Consider the following 18,898-nt stretch of genomic DNA (forward strand, 5'->3'; position numbering starts at 1 on the left):
CTAATGAGTGGCGCTCCTCCTCCTGGTGGTGCGTTTCAAAGTCAAGGACTCTCGTCCCCACGGAGTCAATATCTTGCTGCAGGATAGAGAGACGCTCGGACAGATCGGACCGCAGCTGATCAAAGGAGGACTTGATGTCTTGAGCAATGTCCTTTTGAAGGTCTGTTTTAAAGTCCTTGAACATGTTCAGAAGTTCCGCTTTCGTGAGAGCCATCATCGCTGCACCGGGGAGCCTCTCAGCGAGAAGCGGTTTTCTATAGATGAGAAGAAATCGGAGACCTCAATGGGAGCCTTTGTTGTCGATTTCTTAGGCAGCATATGGCGGTACTCCCCAGGAGAGCGTTGGCGTCAGCGAGTGCGCGGGGACCCCGTTCGCGCCTGCAGGGAGAGATGCGTGAGGCAGGGCTAAATAGTGCCCCCCCCAGCGTGGGCCCTCTCACCGCACCCCAGCTCCTTGGCACAGTGAGGCAACTGGTCCAGTGAGCGTGTAGGTGCCCCCCAGGCTACAGGTGAACTAGAAAAGCTAGCAGCCGGTGGTCCGCCATGAGGGGACAGACATGCAACTGTCGGGGGCTGTGGGGCAATGCTAGAGATAGGACGGTAGGCCCTCGTTGCTTGCGTGGAGCAAAAGGTCGGTTATCATTGGATGCAGAACATGGGTCCTCCCGTGCAATCCGGAGTGGCGCCGCCTTCAGGGCAGTGTCAGCAGGCCGGGGCATTAGCGTGGGGGCCCACCAGCGAAGGATTCCAGGGGGTGCTAGGTGCCCAGGGAAGACAGCGTCATACAACCACACCCATGGGGAGGAGAAACACAGTGCCTCTATTCCGCAGATTCCGCTCCAGTTAGCACCCGGCTCAACCGCAGCGCGGGAGTAAGCAGTGAAGTGAACTGCTGCCAATAGATTTCTCTCTTTTTTTTATATCTTTTTAATTAAGCATTTATCATTTTTCTGCACAAATACAATTCATGTTACAGCACACATCATTAATTCTACAAAGTCAGAAAATTACAATGTACACTTATAGAAGGGCCAAGAGAGTAAAAAATGACAAAAGAAATACAAATAAACCAAGAGAAACCAAAAAAACAAAGAAGAAAAAAAAGAACACGACAAGCTTTTATACCTTATATAACAATCGTCAAGGCAACCTCCGCCTGCCCTTCACCAGCCCTACCATTTTTCCTGCTAGTTATAGGTTGCCATATCTTCCGCCCTAATATCTTAGCTCTTCTCCCCTTCCTATCATATAATGCTTTTTCCAGGTTATACATAGCGAGAAGGTTTGCAATCCATGTTTGGAACGAGGGGGGAACCTTATCCAGCCAAGTCCTTGCTATGCAAATACGATAAACTGCCACAGAGACAAGCAAAAATTCCACTGGCAATCCCTCTGCAGGTTCCCCGACCCCCAAGATAATTAGTTCATCTGTAAGCTTTATCTTAATCTTTAATGAAATTTCCATGAATTCCTCAATCGCGTTTTTTAAGGTATACAGCTGTGGGCATTGTGCAAACATATGTACAATGTCTGCATCATTAGAATCGCAGCGAGGACATATTATTCCGGACGTGCCGCCCCATTGTGCTATTCTAGCCGGGGTATGAAACAGTGAATAAATAGTCTTATAATGTTGAGATTGTAATGTGGCTGAACAGAGCACAGTACGTCCCAAATCTAGGGATGCCTGGAAGCCTTCTGAGTCGGTCCCCAATTTTTCTATCCATTTTAGGGCATATTTCCCCCTGTCATCGTTTTTAATTGCACTGAGTTCTGCGTAGAGCTGCCTAATTGTGCAAAGGGTGGAACGTTCTATATATTCCATTACTTTGCTCTGACCAAGACCTAATGGGCCACCCTGCTTTTGTAAAAGAAAGCTTCTTATTTGTAGGTACTTAAAAAAGCTGCAACCTTCTAGCTTGCAGTTCCCCAAACTGTAGTATACCCCCCTGAATATCCAGGAGATTACCAACCTTTACAATCCCCTTGTTATTCCAGTCCCTCATGATTGTATCCCTAAAAATATCTCCCGGTAATGAGCAATTCGTGTAAAGCCGTGTATAGTTATTATACCTACCTAGACCCAGTTTTTTTGAGATCGCTTTCCAGATCATATAATTGTAATTGTAATTGTAATTGTAACGGTATTTATTGAGCGCGATTGCTGCCCGTAGGCGTCCAAGCGCTGAGTTGACCAGTAAGTGACGGAAGGGGAGCTACGGTACATAGGATTTGACAAACAACAGTGTTTTTAGGTTTTTACGGAATGAGAGGAGATCTGAGTTGGACCGGAGTGAGAGGGGAAGATCATTCCAGAGCCTGGCGGTGTTCAGCGAGAACAGTCTTCCCCCGGCCCTGGTTCGCTTTACTCTGGGAACAACGGCAAGGAAGGCCTCCGTTGATCGCAGGTTCCTATTAGGATGGTAGGGGGTGACAAGATTACTGTTGATTGCTGGGCCTATTTTCCAGAAGGTGCGATGCGCCAAGCACAATGCTTTAAAGGCCACTCTCTGCCTCACTGGCAACCAGTGGAGACTTTTTAGAGCAGGTCTGGCAGACTGAGTGCGCGGGATTTCCAGCAAAGAACGCGCTGCACAGTTTTGAACAACCTGTAGTTTCCGGAGGGTAAACTCAGGTGCCCCCACGTATAGGGCATTGTTTGAATCCAGGCGGGACTGGATAAGACCTTGAACCGCCACCTTTTTAGCCTCTAGCGGAAGCAACGGGAGAACCTTCCTCAAGATTCTAAGTAGGCCAAAGCATGTGGCAGATAATTTTGTGGCTTGGGTGGAGAAGGAGAGTTTGTTATCCAGCCACACTCCCAGGCTCTTCACGCTTTCCTTAGGGATGGGGGGGGGGGCCAGTGCATTGGGCCACAAGGAGGTGAACGGCACCGGGGAGGATGGGCCTAGGAGCATGAGCTCCGTCTTTTCTCCGTTTAGTTTAAGGGAGGAGTTGGTCATCCATCCCTTGACGTCCTCTAGACATTTTAACAGATCTGCTGGGGAATGCCTGCTGTTCTCGGTAGCCAGCGAGACCACAAGCTGGGTGTCGTCGGCGTATGACACGATTTTAATGCCATACGGTTCGACAACACTCGCCAGCGGCCTCATGTATACGTTGAACAGTACCGGGCTCAGGGATGAGCCCTGTGGTACTCCGCAGCCCAGGGGTTTGCTAGTGGATACTATCACACCGTCGAAGATCTGAAACGACCTCCCAGACAGAAAAGAGTCAAACCACCGTAGAGCGTCACCTGAAACTCCGATGTTATGGAGACGGTCCAGCAAGGTGGAATAGCTGACCGTATCGAAGGCGGCACTTAGATCAAGGAGGATCACTGCCACTGAGCCTCCTTGGTCCAGTATCCTTCTAGTTTCTTCGGTGACTGCTAATAAGGCGGTTTCTGTACCGTGCTGCGGTCTAAAGCCTGTCTGGGATGTGTGTAGTAGCGAGTGGTCCTCCAGGAACTGAACCAGTTGTGCGTTTATGTGCTTCTCTAACACCTTGCTCGCCCAAGGGAGAAGTGAGATGGGGCGGTAGCTGGAAAGGTCGTTTGGGTCTAGGCTAGGTTTCTTTAGCAACGCCCGTACCATGGCCTGCTTCCAGGCTGTGGGGACAGAGCAGGCGGAGATGGACGTGTTTAGGAGGTCCAGGATTACAGGCAGGGTGGCTTTACTTGCCTGCATCAGGACGTCTGGAGGAGCAGGATCACGGGGGGAGCCCGACTTGACCGAGCGGGCCACTTTATTTAAAGTGTCGAGGTCAAGAGGAAGGAAATGCTCGAGGGAAGGCTGGTCTGGGTGAGGAGGTGGTCTGGGGGGGAGTGGTTTAATCACCTCCGGGGGTGTAGCTGCGGATGGAAAGGTGGAATATATTTTTAAAACTTTGTCATGAAAGAAATCTGCAAGCTCGTTGCATTGCTCCTGGGTTTTGTTAGGAGGGGGAGCCGAATTGGCACTAGAGCATTGTTTTATAATTTGGAAGATTTCCTTAGGTTTTGATTTCGCTCCTAGTATTTTCTCAGAGAAATGAGTTGCCTGGGCCGTTCTGATCCCTTCTTTATAGGCTTTGATCGCCTCTTTGTAGGAGGTCTTTTTATCTGGGAGGAAATCTAAACGCCAGGCTCTCTCGCGTTGTCTGCAAGTGCGTTTAAGCTGTCTTAGAGAGTCAGAAAACCAGGGGGCAGTTTTCTGTAGTCTCTTCGAGGAGGATCTGCGAAGCGGGAGAATCGAATCTAGTGAGTGGGTAATCCAGCTTCCGTAGTTGTCGTTTGCCACATTAGGGTCTAGGCAGGGTGAAGGGCGGGTGGAGTCCAGTTTATACAGCCAAGACTCCAAGGGGAGTTTAGACCAGTTCCTCCTGATGGTGACTTGGGGAGGTGCTTGGGGGGTCTTATGTGTGACCCAGGCAAAAGGGACCAGAAAGTGGTCTGACCATGGAAGGGGGATGGGTTGATCGACAGTTAGATCCAGGCAATTACTAAATATGGGATCAAGCAAATTGCCTTTTTCATGGGTCGGAGCTGCCACCAGTTGGGAAAGTTGGAGGGCTTCCAGATCTTCTAGTAATTCCTGAGCAATGTGGTCTGCAGGGGAATTAAAATGAAGATTCAGGTCCCCTAGGATCGTGTGATTAGCGGACGACAGAATTCTTTCCGCTATAATTCCTGGCAGGGACCTGTGGAACATTTTTGCAGGCTCAGGGGGGCGATAGATCAGGGTGCCTGAGAAGGAACTATTTGCGTTGAACTTTATGCAGAATGCTACACTCTCACAGTCAGGGATAGTATCTGCTGTAGTACGGCATTGGTACTGGTTCTTCAAAATGATCGCCAGACCTCCGCCTCTCCCCACCGGTCTATCCAATCTAAGGATATGGTAGCCTATGGGTAGTGCTTGAACAACGTCTGGCTCAGAGTGAGCAGTGAGCCATGTTTCTGTCAGGAAAACTGCGTCTGGCTTTTTCTCCTCGAGCAGCATGGCGATCTGAGTGCAATGTTTTGATAAGGAGCGGCAGTTTAGTGCGTACATGCAGTACGTTAGTGCCTCGGCCGACGGAGTTTTGCGAAAGGAGTGCTTACACCCCGAACATCGGGGGGGTAATTCTGTGGGAGCATATATATGGGGGCACTGGGGGGTGACAATCCTACCTATGCTGCGTAAGGCCGCCGAGCTGTAAGTCCTGCTCTGGGTAGGAAGGGGACCAGGGTTTGTGGCCCTGGGTCCCTGCTGGTCGCGGACGGGCGCAGACGGGCTTGCCTTAGGCGCGCCTTCGGCGCGCAAACGGCGCTCCCGCTGCGCTCGTCCGCTGCGCTTCCTGTGCATGCACATTTGTAGGGTGAGGGGCGTGGCCTCTAGTGGGCGTGTCCGGCGAGCGCGCCTGGTCTAATGGCGGCCGCTTTGTTTGTGAGGATAGCGCGACAGCGTATGCACCGCTGTGTGCTTCAAGAAGTAATTGGCAGTTTTTAAAAAGTTACAGTGCAAGTATAACAGTGACACCACACAAATGCTTTAAAAACTCGATTTTGCCAAGGTTTGTTGAAGTACCTCCAGCTCCCGGCTTCCGCCTCAGGACTGGGTCAGTGATCAGTCGTTGCGCTGAGGATCAGCGTTTAAGTAGTCGAAAAAGGGGCGTGGCCTCTAGTGGGCGTGTCCGGCGAGCGCGCCTGGTCTAATGGCGGCCGCTTTGTTTGTGAGGATAGCGCGACAGCGTATGCACCGCTGTGTGCTTCAAGAAGTAATTGGCAGTTTTTAAAAAGTTACAGTGCAAGTATAACAGTGACACCACACAAATGCTTTAAAAACTCGATTTTGCCAAGGTTTGTTGAAGTACCTCCAGCTCCCGGCTTCCGCCTCAGGACTGGGTCAGTGATCAGTCGTTGCGCTGAGGATCAGCGTTTAAGTACGCCCTTAATGTCTTAAATCGTGTATGTTTAAAGTAACTGAAATCAATTGTATTTAAAAATCCATTCTCCGCCCCCTCGCCCAATAGTGCAGTGTATACATTAGTGAATCCCAACCTACCCTCAATTTGCCCTAGACCACCACCCCCGATCACCCCCTGAAAATACTGCAAGGCAGCAGCCCAATAATAAAGCCTGAAGTCTGGTGCCCCCCAGCCCCCTTCTCTCTAGATAACGTGAGATACCGATAGGCTCTCCTTGTCTTCCCCTGTGCCCATATATGCCTGTTTAGTATCCCTTCTAATTTATTAAACCATGTATGGTCAAAATATAATGGGATAGCTCTGAAAAGATACAGAAACTTCGGGAAGGTTACCATCTTTATTACGTTAATGCAGCCCATCAAGGTCAGATGTAGATTATGAATCCTTTTGGTGTTTTCTTTTACTTTTGCCAGCAGTGGACCCATATTTAACTCTACCAGTCTGTCCAGGTCAGCTGTAACTTTTATTCCTAAATATACCGCTTCTGCGGCCACTCTTGTATCCTGATATGTTACAAAGTTATTCTGTACAATCTGTGTCTTCCCTTTGTTTATTGAATAGCCTGATACTCCGCCAAAGTTTGATGCCTCCTGCTCTATTTCTATTATTGCTCTTTCTGGGTACGGTGTGATAATCGCTACGTTGTCTGCGTACGCGAATAGATTTCTCAAAGACATTATACACCTTTTTCCTCCTATTCCGTTTGTGATGCAGCAGTGGGACTTAAATCTGGTTCTTACTTATCTCATGTGTCCTCCTTTCGAGCCCCTTCATAACTGTCCTCTCCGTCTCATGACCTTGAAGACTGCCTTCCTGGTTGCCATCACCTCCACTAGGAGAATGAGTAAGCTCCAGGCTCTTTCTTGTAAGCCTCCTTTTCTGTCGGTCCATCTGGACAAGGTTGTGCTCAGGCACCGTCCTTCCTTTTTGCCAAAAGTTGTTACAGCCTTTCACATTGGGCAGACTATTACCTTGCCCACCTTCCTTCCGCCTCCGCATCCTTCCAGTGAGGAAGAGAGGCTCCACCGTCTGGACCCAAAACATGCACTTTCCGTTTATCTCAACCGCACTCAGCAGTTCCGGGTGGATGCCCAACTCTTTGTTGGCTATGTTGGCACTAAGAAAAGTCAGGAGGTGCATAAAAGGACTATCTCCCGCTGGGTCGTCTTATGAATCAAAGCCTGTTACTCTTTGGCTAAAAAGGAATCTCTGGTGGGTCTGCGTGCTCATTCCAGTAGTGCAACTGCAGCCACTACTGCATTGGGACGTGGTGTCCCCCTGCAAGACATTTGTCAGGCAGCCACGTGGGCCTCGCTGCACACATTTACTAAGCATTACTGCCTGGACAGCCAAGTCCGGAAAGACAGCTTCTTTTGCTGTTGTGTTCTCTGGGACTTTCTGGTGTGATCTTGGTTCACAGAACCACCACTGGGGTTGGTATTGCTGGGGTATCTATTCTATGGTAAGGAATCTATCACTATGTGATTCTTTCAGCTGGACAAGTTACTTACCTTCGGTAATGATATATCTGTACGAAATATTAGTAGTGATTTATTCCTTGCTGCTCCACCCATCCTCACCATTAAGCGAACTGATTTCTAGGGTTAAGGTAATTCCTTTCAGGGCCCTAGTTTCAATGCACTAGTGGTCAGTTTCTTGCATGGCTCTGCGTTCCTGGCACGGAAAGTCGTGTACAGAACTGACGTCCGCGTGCGAGGGCGGCGTCTAAGTAGCGCTTGCGACGCATCTCAGGGACCACGTCGCCAGCGACGGATGCAGGGCAGCACAATGCCACCTACCGACGCGCAGGGGTACTGCTGATGAAAACTTTCCAGATCCAGTCTGATGCCTGCCATTAGGAGTGTGCCATTTCAACCATGTTTAAACGGGGAGCACAGACACTTTACCACTGGTTAGCAGGGTTAAAGGGCACAGAGTTTCAATGCCAGTAAAAATATAGGGACCAGCAAAAGGCGAAAAATCCCAGGTAACCACTCAGAAAAGATAGATTTCATACACGATCAATTGCAGAAACTCTAGCCTTACAAAGGCACTGAACTGTATCTAGATCCATGGCTTTCTTGAAGTCCAGAACAACATTTGTATTACATTCCAGATGTCAAGGACACATAACAAAACCTGGCCCTGCATGATAAATGTGCGTACATGAAAACTGTGCAGCATATTTCATGCTAGCGTATCCAGAATGCCCACATGCCTCCTCATGCTAAATTGATGGGTTACATAGTCTAACATTTTAAGTACATCATTGTCACTCGGCACAAACAAAGTGAACACACTACATTATTTGATGTTGGAAAACAGTTATTTCTAGAACCATATTGGCAGACATTTATCATACTGAGTCACTGAATATGGGAGTTGGCAGGCAAAATACTGTACTCATTGGAGAAAAGGTTTTCATCTAGGTGGTAAAGGCAGGCAGTGAAGGGAATGCGATCATTGGCGTCTCACAGGACACAGTTAAGCCTCAAGGACAGTTTGGCATGTCCAAGACATTCAAAGAGGTAACAGATCTGCAGAGTGCTGACCCTTGGTCAGTGAGTAGGTAGGTGCTTTCAGGTGAGAACAGTACGTGGTTGAGGGCACAAAAAGTGAAAGCAGCTAGACATATATGGACAGAGGAGATGTCGAGGCTAGGCATATTTCAAGCACAGTATCAAGGATTGAGATGTTTCTGAGGGCACTTACATGCATTCAAAATACCAAAAGTTATGTCAAACTTGGTAACATATTGATCACATATTAGGCATTATTTGCAGCTATACAGAGCAAGGTGGATGGAAAAGATTGCCGATAAATAAATAACAATGTTGACTGGAATGTAACTTTTCTGCTGAAAGTGTTAATAGTTGGTCAGTGTGTAAACAACTGAAGGGATTTGATGATTCTGTTTTGGAGTGCTCGGTTTTCTTACATTTAAGAAATAATAGTTCATCATCGTTTGTTTAAATATTTATAACATGCTATTATCAATCTTTACTTTCAATAGATGCTATATTACGTTAGCTCAGGCACTTGGAATGAGCATGGGTGGTGCACCTGCGGGACCAGCTGGGACAGGTAAAACAGAAACTACCAAGGATATGGGAAGGTGTCTTGGAAAGTATGTTGTTGTCTTCAACTGTTCAGACCAGATGGACTTCCGAGGATTAGGACGCATTTTTAAAGGTGAGATGGTTAAGTGCGTACTCAACTTCATGTTCTTTAGTGGAATTTCATTGTTATTTTGTAATTTAGATGCTGCTGTGTATTGACACGTGATGGTGGTTGTAGGAAAGCAGGACCTACTTTCATGGTTACCCCCACTTTTTGCTGGTGTCAGTACGTTTTTCTGACTTGACTAGTCTGACTGGGATCCTGCTAATCAGGACCCTAGTCATTGTGCTTACTCCCTCAATTTGACTTGGTAAATACTTCTGTACATCCACAATTGGCTAATGGTGTACCCAGGTAAGTCCCTAGCATATGGTACTAAAGTACCCAGGGCATAGGTACACCAGGGATCTCCCATGGGATGCAGCATGTATTATGCCACCAAAGAGAGACCACTCATACTGTGACTACAGGCTTGCCATTGCAGCCTGTGTAAGCTGGTGCTAGCAAAATTTACTACAGATTAAAGTTACCTTATATCTGAGGTCACTACACTTACAACCTATAAGTCACCCCTAAGGCAGGCGTTTTCAATCCTGAAGGCAGGGTCCTGGGTTGTAAGTGTGAGGCTGTCCCTTCATGAGGAGGTCACCCCCTACAAACCCTGGAGTCAATTCTCCAGGCTTTATAAGTGCAGTCAGCCATTTTGATACATATAGTGGTGATGTGTCATTACGCGATGGCAAACTATTTAGTGGCTGTGCCGAACCTGGGTATGTAAGGTATCAAACATGTTAGATTAGTCATACACAACGTCTTTACCGGCGTTAAAGGTATGATTCCATGCACTGGGGGGCTCCTCCGGGATGCCCCCAGTACTCCTAATAAAAGCCTTCCAGATTCTGCCAGCAAGCTAGTGCTGCTGCTGACCCTAGACACAATTCCACTCTCCTGCTGCTGAGCTGAGCTCGAGCAGGAGAAGGTAGAACAATAGATTTCCTGTCACAGGGAGGTGTGACCACCTCCCAAACAGGACTTAGTGTATTGGGCTGGGGTGGGGGCGCTTGCCAGCACCACCAGACTGCTTTGAAGGGCACATTTGGTGCCTTCCTTGCATTCTCTAGTTAGAACCAGTTCTGGGTGCCCTTGGCTCTCGCTCTGGCACAAAACTGGACAAAGAACATGGGAGTATTATCCCCTCTGTCTAGCCCGTCCGCTGGGAGGGCCCCTGAGTCGTCCCAACCCCTTCCTTAAGGTATAAAAAGGCTGACCTTTGGGTGGGTCCTCATATTCATTATGGGACAAGACTCAAGCCTGAAACCACGTAACACTTCAACCGTCTGGACATTTGGACTTCGCCTGGAACAGAGACTGCATTCAAGGAAGACTCCTGTTGCTCCTGGTCTCACTGTTATGCAAGTATTCTTCATCATCTGTGTCTCTGCTTCTTCCAGGATCTTCAACAGACATGTGGGCATCAAGGACACCCAAAGTTATCTCCCTTGGAGTGAAGGAGTCACTCCCCTGGATCTGCAGGCACCACAATTAAGCTGACCGATCTGCTGCTCCTGACATCCCATGGACTTCAAAAGGCTCAGCATCACAGGGGGTGGTTCTGCAACTACCTCAAGGCCTGACCTGTCCTCAGAGCAAGTTTGAGGACAGTATCCCTCGTCAAAACCGCTGTGACTGAACACCTGTGTGCCAGGTCTACTTGCCATTGCCAAGGCTTTTTGTTTCTGCAATCCAGAGATATCTGAAAGAGACACGTTAGTATTAGATTCATTACCTTAGAATATCCCCAGGCGTCAGACTGGATCCGCAAACTTTTGCGTAGCAGTACCCTTGCGCGTCGGTAGGCGTCGTCTGCGGCTCCGCGTCCGTCGTCGGCGTCGTGGGCGCCGTGATGACGTCGTCGGAGTACTTAGACGCCGCCTCTGCGTGCTGACGTCAGTTTTTCTTTTTTCCGCGCCAGCAAGCGCAGATCTGGAAAAAGCAGTAACCCTTAGTCAATTTTTGACTAACTTTTTGGATCTTTTTGATCATTTTTCGAAGTCTTCACGACTCTGATTGGTGCCGTAGGGATGCCTGGCTTTAATCACTGCGAGGATTTCGACCGCACGATGTCGGTCACAGACCCTCACCACCTGTGTCTAACTTGTCTAGGCGTCGACCACGACGACAAGGCCTGCTCCGACTGCCGGGCCCTCTCTTCGAAAGCCAGGCGGGAGCGGTCCCGCAGGCGACTTGAACTCCGGCAGTCGGTCCCGCGCCGTGCGAGGTCCCGGTCCCACGGGAGGTCGAGGGACAGGTCGCGGGCTCGGAGCCACCACAGTTCCGAGAGTAGGCCGCACTCCTCCGGGTCGAAGTCGTCGTCAGGTAAGAAGCATAAGAAGTCCAAGCGGCGTCATCGCTCCTCGGACTCCCCCCGACGCTCGCGCGATGCGGCCGGGGGTTCGGGTGACACCACCCACGCGGCTCCGTCGGAGTCGCGGGCGCCGCCTCCAGCCCCATACCCTACGGTCCCTGGGCTCAACGCGGCGCCGGAGGAGGTCGAGCGCTTCCTCATGGCCATGAGGAAACTCTCTCCTCCGACGGGCTCCGCCGCGCCTTCGGGCCCAGCGGACCCGTCTGGGGCCTCTAGCGGGTCGGGAGCTTCGGCCCGACGCCGTCGGGTGCTTCGGCCCTGACGCCGCCGACACCTCCGGGCCCGCCTAGGCCCCACTCTCTCGCCGCCGCCGGTGCCTTCGGGCCCGGCGCCGCAGGGTTCAGCAGCCCCGGTGCCGCCGGCGCCTTCTGGCCCGGCGCCGCGGGACTCCGCTAGGCCTTCTTCGGGATCTGGATCGTCGCCGGTGGACCTTACGACCTCCCCGGCGTCGGACCATCGGGTGTCGTCTCCGGCGCCGTCCTCGGGCGGCGCCGTCCCCGGTTCCACCTTCGTTCCTGTTCCGGCGTCGGGACGGCCCCGATGGGCGCCGCTCCAGACGTCGTTTGGAGAGTTTCACTTCTATGAACAGGCCCCATTAATTGAAAACCCTGAGCATCAGGAGATGGGTGAAGAAGAGGATTGGGAGGGGTCTGAGGACCCTCTGACCCGAGAGTGTCAGTCTCATGAGGACTGGGCAGGAGACCTTGGGGAGGCCAGTGGCCTGGACACCTCTCCAGACACTGGTTTTGTCTCCCCTCCTACCGTGGCTTCGGAGGAGGGGGCAACCTATAGTGTGGTTTTGATGAGGGCTGCCAAGGCCTTGGGCCTTGAGCTCCCCGTCGCGGCCGTGAGGATGAATCTCCTCGCTGAGGTCCTTAAACCGCAGTCAAGCTCAGCCGAGCCTCTGCTGCCCTTTAATGAGGCCTTGACCGACGTTCTTCTGGGCACTTGGTCCAAGCCCGCTACGGGTTCGCCCGTAGATAGGAACGTGGCCAGACGCCACCGCCCAGCCCCGGACGACCCATGTTTCCTGTCCACCCACCCCTCCCCCGAGAGCCTGCTCATCCAGGCCTCTAATTCCCAGACCGCGTTCCCGTCGGCTCCGCCGGACAGGGAATCCAAGAGGTATGAGCAATATGGTAAAAAGATCTTCTCATACCTTAATCTGGGACTGCGGTCTTCCAACACTGCATGCCTCTTGGGCCGTTACACCCACTCTCTGTGGCATACGATCGCGGAAGTGCTGCCAGAGTGTCCGTTGGAGGTACGGGCCAAACTCGGCCAAGCCCTTGTGGAGGGCCGAGATGCAGCCAAATATTCCATCCGGTGTGGGCTGGATACCACCGACTCGCTAGGTAGAGCGATGGCAACGACGGTGGCGGTCAGATGCCACGCCTGGCTGAGGTCCGCCAACTTTTCGGCAGATGTCCAGAACACGTTGATGGACATGCCGTTCGATGGTCGACGCCTCTTTGGCGACAAAGCAGACCATGCGCTTGAGCGCTTTAAGGACTCCAGGGCTATGGCCAAGTCCTTGGGCCTCTCGGCCCCGCGCCAGCAATCGGCTGCTTTTCACTCCTTTCGTGGCCACGGAAGGGGTGTACCCACACGTGCTGCCAGCCACGCTCTGCAGGGCAATACCCAATGCGGTGGCGGCCGTGGGAACCGCCGTCCGGGCGGTAGGGGTCAACGGCGAGGTCAGTCCACACCTTTCCCCGCAGCATCCGCCTCAAAACCCTCCTAGTCCATGCTTTCAGGCCCATGTGAATCCAGTGGCGGGCAGGGTTCGCCATCACCACCTCCACTGGCGCGCTGTCACTTCGGACAGGTGGGTGCTGCAAATCGTCCGAGGGGGCTACTCCCTCCCCTTCGAGGCGACTCCTCCAGCCATGCCACCGCAGAACCACCGTGTATCGGGGGATCATTTGCGACTTCTGCAGGAGGAAGTTACAGCCCTCTTGGCCAAGGGGGCCATCGAGCGCGTTCCTGGGCCAGAAGTAGGGTGTGGTTGTTACTCCCACTACTTTCTGGTACCCAAGAAGGGCAAAGGGGGCCTACGCCCTATCTTGGATCTACGGAACATCAACGGCTTCCTCCGGAAGGAGAAGTTCAAAATGCTGACACTGGCTCAGGTCTTAGCTGCCCTGGACCCAGGAGACTGGATGGTAGCGTTGGACTTGCAGGACGCTTATTTTCACATCCCCGTCCTGCCGGCCCACCGGCCCACCGGTGCTACCTGCGGTTCATGGTTGGCCATGAGCACTTTCAGTTTACCGTGCTCCCCTTCGGTCTTACCAGCGCCCCACGGGTGTTCACAAAGGTGATGGCGGTGGTCGCAGCTCATCTGCGCAGGTTAGGGGTTTTAGTCTTCCCCTACCTCGACGACTGGTTGTTGAAGGCGGGCTCGCCCCAGACAGTCGTCAGCCACCTCCAGACTAGGGAAGATCTCTTGCACCAGCTGGGGTTCTCCATCAATGTACCAAAGTCACACCTGTGCCCCTCTCAGAAGCTCCTCTTCATCGGAGCGGTTCTAGACTCAGCGCAGTTTCGGGCTTATCCACCCGAACAGCGGGTCCGGGATATTCAGGCTCTGATTCCCATCTTTCAGCCGTTATACCGGGTCTCGGTCAGGTTGACGCTGCGGCTTCTGGGGCTGATGGCCTCCTGCATCCTTCTGGTGCATCACGCCAGGTGGCGGATGGGGGCTCTGCAGTGGGACCTGAAGTTTCAGTGGGCCCAGCATCAGGGCAACCTCTCCGACCATGTCCTGATCTCGGAGGGCACTGCGAGACAGCTGCAGTGGTGGCTCACGGACCGCGATTGGGTCAGCGGCAGTTCCCTCTCCCTTCCCCAACCAGAGCACGTAGTTGTGACGGACGCGTCCCTCCAGGGCTGGGGAGGCCACATGGGAGAGGCGGAGATCAGAGGCCTCTGGTCTCCGGCGGAGGCCCGGCTCCACATCAACCTGTTGGAGCTACAGGCGATTCGTCTAGCACTGAAGGCATTCCTCCCCTCTGTCCGGGGGAGTGTAGTGCAGGTGTTCACGGACAACACCACCGCCATGTGGTACTGCAACAAACAGGGCGGGCCGGGGTCGTGGACCCTTTGCCAGGAGGCTCTTCGCCTCTGGCAATGGCTGGAACGCCAGGGCGTGACCCTGGTGGCTCAACACCTGGCAGGTTCTCTGAACGCCAGGGCGGACGAGCTCAGCCGTCGGTGCATGATGGATCACGAATGGCGTCTGAACTCGGACGTGGCGCAAGGCCTCTTTCAGCAATGGGGAGAGCCTTGGTTAGATCTATTTGCCACCGAAGAGAACGCGCAATGTCATCAGTTCTGCGCGTTGGAATTTCCAAGGCGGCACTCGCTCGGAGATGCTTTTCATCGCGAGTGGAGTTGCGGTCTATTGTACGCCTTTCCGCCTATACCACTTCTGCCCAGAGTGCTGAAGAAGATCAAGCACGACCGGGCCCAAGTCATCTTTGTGGCTCCGGACTGGGCGAGAAGGTACTGGTATCCAGAGCTACTCAGTATGTCAGTCGATCCCCCGGTTCGTCTGCCTCTTCAGGAGGACCTTCTGTCGCAGCAGCAGGGGACGGTCCTCCACCCGAACCTGTCCAGTCTCCACCTCCGTGCTTGGAGATTGAGCAGCGACAGTTGAGGCCATTTGACTTGCCTCCTGAAGTCTGTAACGTCATTCTGGCAGCCAGGCGTCCCTCCACAAAGTCGGTATACGCCTGCAGGTGAAACAGATTTGTGGCATGGTGCACAGCAAAGGCTGTGGATCCTCTTGCTGCCCCTCTTTCTGAGGTTCTTCTCTTCCTTCTTTCTCTTGCCCAGCAGGGCTCTGCTCTGGGCACTATCAAGGGCTACCTTTCTGCCCTTTCAGCCTTTCTAAGGCTGCCTGATCAACCTTCTTTGTTCAAGTCGCCTATTGTAAATAGATTTCTTAAGGGCATCACACACACGTTTCCTCCTGTTCCGTTTGTGATGCCTCAGTGGGACTTGAACCTGGTACTTACGTTTCTGATGTGCGCTCCCTTTGAGCCACTTCACAACTGTCCTCTTCGCCTTCTGACTTTGAAGACTGCTTTCTTGGTTGCCATCACCTCTGCCAGGAGAGTGAGTGAGCTCCAGGCCCTTTCTTGTACTCCACCTTCCCTTTCTGTCCAGCCGGACAAAGTGGTGCTGCGTACTAAGCCTTCTTTCCTGCCCAAGGTTGTCACGGCCTTCCACATTGGGCAGTCTATCACCTTGCCTACCTTCTTTCCGCCACTGCATCCCTCTAAAGAGGAAGAGCGGCTCCACCGTCTGGACCCAAAACGTGCGCTCTCATTTTACTTGGATCGCACACGCCAGTTCCGGGTGGATGACCAACTCTTTGTTGGTTACGTGGGCGCTAAGAAGGGGAAAGCGGGGCACAAGAGGACCATCTCCCGGTGGATCATCTTGTGTAGCCAGGCATGCTACTCCTTGGCTAGAAAGGATCCCCCTGTTGGATTGCGGGCTCATTCTACCTGAGCCACGGCGACTACCACTGCCCTGGGCAGGGGAGTGCCCTTACAAGACATCTGTCAGGCAGCTACGTGGGCATCGCTGCACACGTTTGCAAGACACTACTGCCTGGACAGCCAAGTCCGGAGGGATGGCTTCTTTGGCTGTTCCGTCCTCCAGGACTTTCTGGTGTGATTATTGGTTCGCAGACCCACCACCGGGGTTGGTATTGCTGGGGTATCTATTCTAAGGTAAGGAATCTAATACTAACGTGTCTCTTTCAGATGCACAAGTTACTACTTGTGTAACGATATATCTGTAAGAGACGTTAGTTAGTATTAGATTCCTTACCGACCCACCCATCCTCCCCGTTCTGCGAACCAATATCTAGGGTTAGGGTTATCCCCTTTCAGGGCCCTAGTTTCAATGGCACCAGTGTTGGTTTTTAACATGGCTCTGCATTTCTGGAGCGGAAAAGCTGTGTCTAAGAACTGACGTCAGCACGTGGAGGCGGCATCTAAGTACTCCGACGACGTCATCACGGCGCCCACGACGCCGACGACGGACGCGGAGCCGCAGACGACGCCTACCGACGCACAAGGGTACTGCTACGCAAAAGTTTCCGGATCCAGTCTGACGCCTGGGGATATTCTAAGGTAAGGAATCTAATACTAACTAATGTCTCTTACAGATATATCGTTACACAAGTAGTAACTTGTGCTTTTGGGCTACAAGAAGCTTCAGCCTCCAGCATCACTTCCTGTCAATATCAGCGTCCTCACTGCATCCTCTGCATCATGGGATTTCTTCTTTGGTGAGCTGCTTGAGGTCCTCTTGTGACTCATGTGCCTTCGGCCGGGGGGTCCTCCCACTGGTCTTCTCTTGCTTCAGTGGGCTCCCTTGCTTTTTCCGGGCCTGCTCTGAATCTCCTGCACTTGGTGAGTCCCTTGGACCTTGCTGGTCCCAACCTTGCCCCTTCATCGTTTTCCATGTCTGTTGCTGCTGCTAAGACTTGGTTGTGCTCCCGCCGGACACCGACCCCCTGGTTCTCCACTTCCGAAGTGGGACAGCTCATACCCGGCTTCTGGTCTTCCTCAGTGTCGCCTGTCCTCACAGCTGCAGCATCAAGGTCACCGACATCGACATCACTCCTGCATCTTCTGTCATCAGTAAGCATTGCTCTTCTGTGCTTCCTGGTCACCTCCAAGTGGCATAGACTCTGTCCCCTCTGTTTGCAGGTTCTTCTCTTCTCTTCAACAATACACCTTTGGATTCCACCGGACTCCTTCACAGTCTTCCCCAGAAGCATCTTTACTGAAATCCTCCATTGTAGTCTGCAGCGGTTTACAACGTCATTTCACACCTATTCACCCGGCTTCCCTGGTGTGGGTATCCTGATTCATGCATTATCCACAGGTGGGGGTGACTCTCCAACCTTCCGTCTTCTACTGGTTTTCTTCAGGGTCCACTGAGAAGGGTCCTTCTTCAAAACTGCAACCAAGACTTTCCCGTTGACTTGTATTGAGTATGCAGATGTGTTTCCACTCTGCACACAGCCTCCCTGGAGTTCTTGGGTGCTTACCGTGGGTGGTTCCTTGTGTCCCCAGCTATTTTGAGTCTCCTGGTCCAAGTCCCTCCTTCATTCACAGTTCACATTCTACTTTCTTAGTATATGGTTTGGTCTCCCCCGGAGACCACTGTATATTGGGCTCACTTACCTGTTTTGCAGTTGAAGTATTGTGTTGATAGCTCCAGGTAGAGATATGCCAATGTGTTAGTGAGTGTTATGTAATAAACAGAGATATTTTTATAACTACACTGTGTGGTACTTTTTTGTTTAACCTACACTACATGATTAGATCTGGTAAAACAAGCTGGTTAACACTCTTCTGGACTAAGCCTGGAGGTTGCTCTCCACAGCTATCACTTAGAGAGATTTCTGTGGTTGTCTAAGACCACTAAAATTAAAATCATCATAAGGGTAAGTAAGTAAATATACTTTATTTGATTTGTGAAAATCATAAAAGGGTGGGTCTTACCACCATGAGATAAACCTTGACATCTTTGAATCAGCATAAAAACAACATAAAATCACATAGGAAAATAATACAATAAAATAACACAACGCTAGCAGATTACTCAAATATGCGGTGACTGTGTGAAGTTAAAAGAAAGAAACAAGTATAACTGGGCAAGGGGGTAACTATCTCGTTAAAGCTTTCAAAACAACAACTAGGTGATCTAAAAAGGGATACAAAATACTTGGGGCATTAAGTGTGTCTTAAAGGATATAAAACATTGTTGACTCAGTATAAAGTTTTTAAGTTGGAAAAGTGAAAATAAAGGGTATCCATTAGGGAATTAGGGGGAGTCCGGGGCCAGCCGTGGGGAGACCAATAGGCTCAGGTCGGCTTTAATTGTTTCCTTGTTTTCCAGCTTTTGGGCAGCGTGAGCCAGGAATTTTATAGTTTTACAGGAAAGTTGTATCCAAGACCCGCTAAGGCATTTTATCACAGCCGCCCTGCAGGTTCCTACTTGCGCTTCTCTTAGAAGTGGTAACAAAAGCATATTCCTTGAATTTTGGAGTACCGGGCACATACATAATAAGTGCAATAATGACTCTACGCCCTTGCCGCAAAGGCGGCAGTTTGAAGTTGTCCAAGTCCGCAGCCATTTAGGGGTGAGGTCTTTACTCGAAAACCAGCCCAACCTCAGAAGGCTTAATTTCCTCTTATAGTGATCCCTAAAACAATCTTGCAAATATGGCTGATGTTTCAGATGGTTATATGTTGTCAACACAATCCAGGCATGGCTTTTGCCAGCCACTGCTCCTTTGTCCATTAGTAGCGATGCTTGTTTGATGGCTTTATTAGTGATGTGTTTAAAAGCGTTGTAGGACACGGGTGAGAG

General features: G+C 51.3%; 1 protein-coding gene across 1 annotated transcript in view; it reads left to right on the forward strand.

Moving 5' to 3' along the window:
- The window catches only part of DNAH5 (dynein axonemal heavy chain 5), a 5,174,212-nt gene that overhangs the window by 2,197,119 nt on the left and 2,958,195 nt on the right, over positions 1-18,898 (forward strand). The window contains exon 36 of the mRNA XM_078687662.1: positions 8,963-9,141. Coding sequence (XP_078543788.1) covers positions 8,963-9,141 — 179 coding nt within the window. The remainder of the gene's footprint in view (positions 1-8,962; positions 9,142-18,898) is intronic.

Source organism: Lissotriton helveticus, chromosome 4_1, assembly GCF_964261635.1.
Source record: "Lissotriton helveticus chromosome 4_1, aLisHel1.1, whole genome shotgun sequence".
In the NCBI taxonomy this organism is placed as follows: Eukaryota; Metazoa; Chordata; class Amphibia; order Caudata; family Salamandridae; genus Lissotriton; species Lissotriton helveticus.